At 67.4% G+C, this 1994-nt stretch overlaps 1 protein-coding gene across 1 annotated transcript; it reads right to left on the bottom strand.

Annotated features, from left to right (window-relative positions):
* Positions 1 to 1082: 1082 nt before the first annotated feature.
* On the bottom strand, positions 1083 to 1920 carry EMIHUDRAFT_366485 (hypothetical protein). Its single transcript, XM_005780329.1, has one exon. It carries the CDS (start codon positions 1841 to 1843, stop codon positions 1364 to 1366), a length of 480 nt encoding a protein of 159 aa, XP_005780386.1. The 5' UTR covers positions 1844 to 1920; the 3' UTR covers positions 1083 to 1363.
* Positions 1921 to 1994: the final 74 nt, after the last annotated feature.

Raw genomic sequence — 1994 nt, 5'->3', positions numbered from 1 at the left:
AAATCAAGGAGGGCAGCCCCCCCGCAAAACGATGGAAGCGGGCGGCACCTCAATCCCAAGGGGCCGCCGCAAGCCCAAGTGAAGGAGGCGCCGGTGGGATCGAGCGACGGGGAATCCGCAGGGTCGCGCGAGGGAGGCTGGGACGAGTGGGGTGGTTCCGCCGCCTGGCAAGCGGAGACGCCGGCAGGGGTGGGAGGAGGCGAGGAGAGCCCCCTCGGGGCGAGTGGACCCGGCCGAGGGGTCGGTCTCATGGCCGTGGGTGCCCACCACAGAAGAGGACTCCATCCTCCAGCGGCGACTCGATCGCTTCGGCCCGACGGCGGTTAGCCGCAAGAGGGGTATGAGCCGGGACGTGCTCCCGACTGAGGAGGCGACCGGGAGGTGGGTACGCTGGCGGCCGTCGGGGGGGGAGAGCGAGGCGGCTGCAGCCCAACGAAGGGCTCTTCGGTTCGCCCAGCCACCCCGTGGACCGCCGATCGAGATTGACCGCCGCCCCAGGACGCTCTCACCAGTGGAAGGGGGCTATCACTGGACGACGGCGAGTGCTCACTCCAACTCGGGCTCGCAGCGACTAGGCTGTCCCCCCCTAGAGGTGCCTGGACGGCGAGGCTACCCGCACAGTCACTGTCCCCCCCTAGCGATGTCCAGCCGGCGAGGCCACCCACATCTTCGCCGACTAAAATATCTGTATGGGGTGGAGGCCATCGAGTTCATCAGCAACCTAGAGCAAGACTCCGCGGCCCGGCTCCTGGAGGAGGCGGGGGGCGAGGGCGACCACGAGGGGGAGATATGGGAGCCGTCGTGCCTCTTGCTGGCCCCGGGGCTGGCCTGGGGGAGTCACCGCAGCCCGGATACACGGATCCCTTGGCTGGAAAGGGTAGGGACATGGACATGTACATGTGTGTCCCCGCCCTGCACGATCTCTCTTGTTGTGAGGGATCTCTTCACAATCCGCGTCCCCCCGCCCTCACATCACAACCCGACACAAGAGCGGCAAGAGATGGGGCTGCGGCTAAAGAGAAACCGCGAAGTGCGAAGAGGTGATGAGGAAGGCTCTCGAACCCGCGACGACGAGCGACGAGGAAGGATACGTACCCATGCACCATGCGTGTACACAACGGGAGCAATAAGTGACAGAAGACGCTCTTCAAGAGAGTGTCTGAGAGACGCGTGGTGGTCTGGTGGCGGTGTCTCGCCGGTCGCGCGGCACCATCGGGAGGACGACCCCGGCTAGTCGCCGACCACACCCACAAAGAACCCTGCACAATACAACGCGGCGGCAACTGGCTCTAGTGTCTCCGCGCGCCTGCCACCACGTGCCAGCGCCGCACATAGTCTCCGGCGCGGTTGGAGCACCTCGCGCTCAGATGTCCGATGACCACGTGGCGCCGAGGGGAGGTTGAGCGGTGTCAGGCGAAGGCCGACGTCCGCTGGCCTTGCCGCCGGGCGGGAGCGAGCACCGCACAGGGACAACCTGTGGGATCCCGATTGACGCGCTGCGGTGGAGAGTGCCGCCCACGCCGCGCCAAGTGCAGTACACGGTGGCGCCCATCGCGCACGCCCCGAGGAGCAGGCCGCCCAGGAAGGAGGCGACGGAGAAGCCGACGAGCGCGAGGCTCGAGGTCTCGTCCGCCGCCTCGTAGTAGTTGCCGTGCACGACAAGCGGCGCGGGCACCACCTGCGCGTCCACGCATTCGCCCGCGTCGGTCGTGTTCGGCGGCGTCTGCTCGATGTGCTCGATTTTGAGTGGGACCTCCATGACCTCCTCGCCGGTGTCGTTCCGCTGCAGGATCCGGGGCTGGAGCAGGCCTGTGTCCGCCTGCTCCAGCCGCCGGCCGGCCATCGCGGCGAGCGACACGATCTTGGAGATGTACGCGATCGCCTTCCCAATGTCAAAGGTGAAGTCGTGCTCCGACGTGCCGCCGCTCGGCCCCGTCCAGACGAGCGTCCCCGTGAGGAGGTACCTGCATGGGGAGGGCCCGAGCAGGTGAAGG

This window comes from Emiliania huxleyi (assembly GCF_000372725.1).
Source record: "Emiliania huxleyi CCMP1516 chromosome Unknown EMIHUscaffold_218, whole genome shotgun sequence".
In the NCBI taxonomy this organism is placed as follows: domain Eukaryota; phylum Haptophyta; order Isochrysidales; family Noelaerhabdaceae; genus Emiliania; species Emiliania huxleyi.
This window is presented reverse-complemented; position numbering and strand designations above follow the sequence as displayed.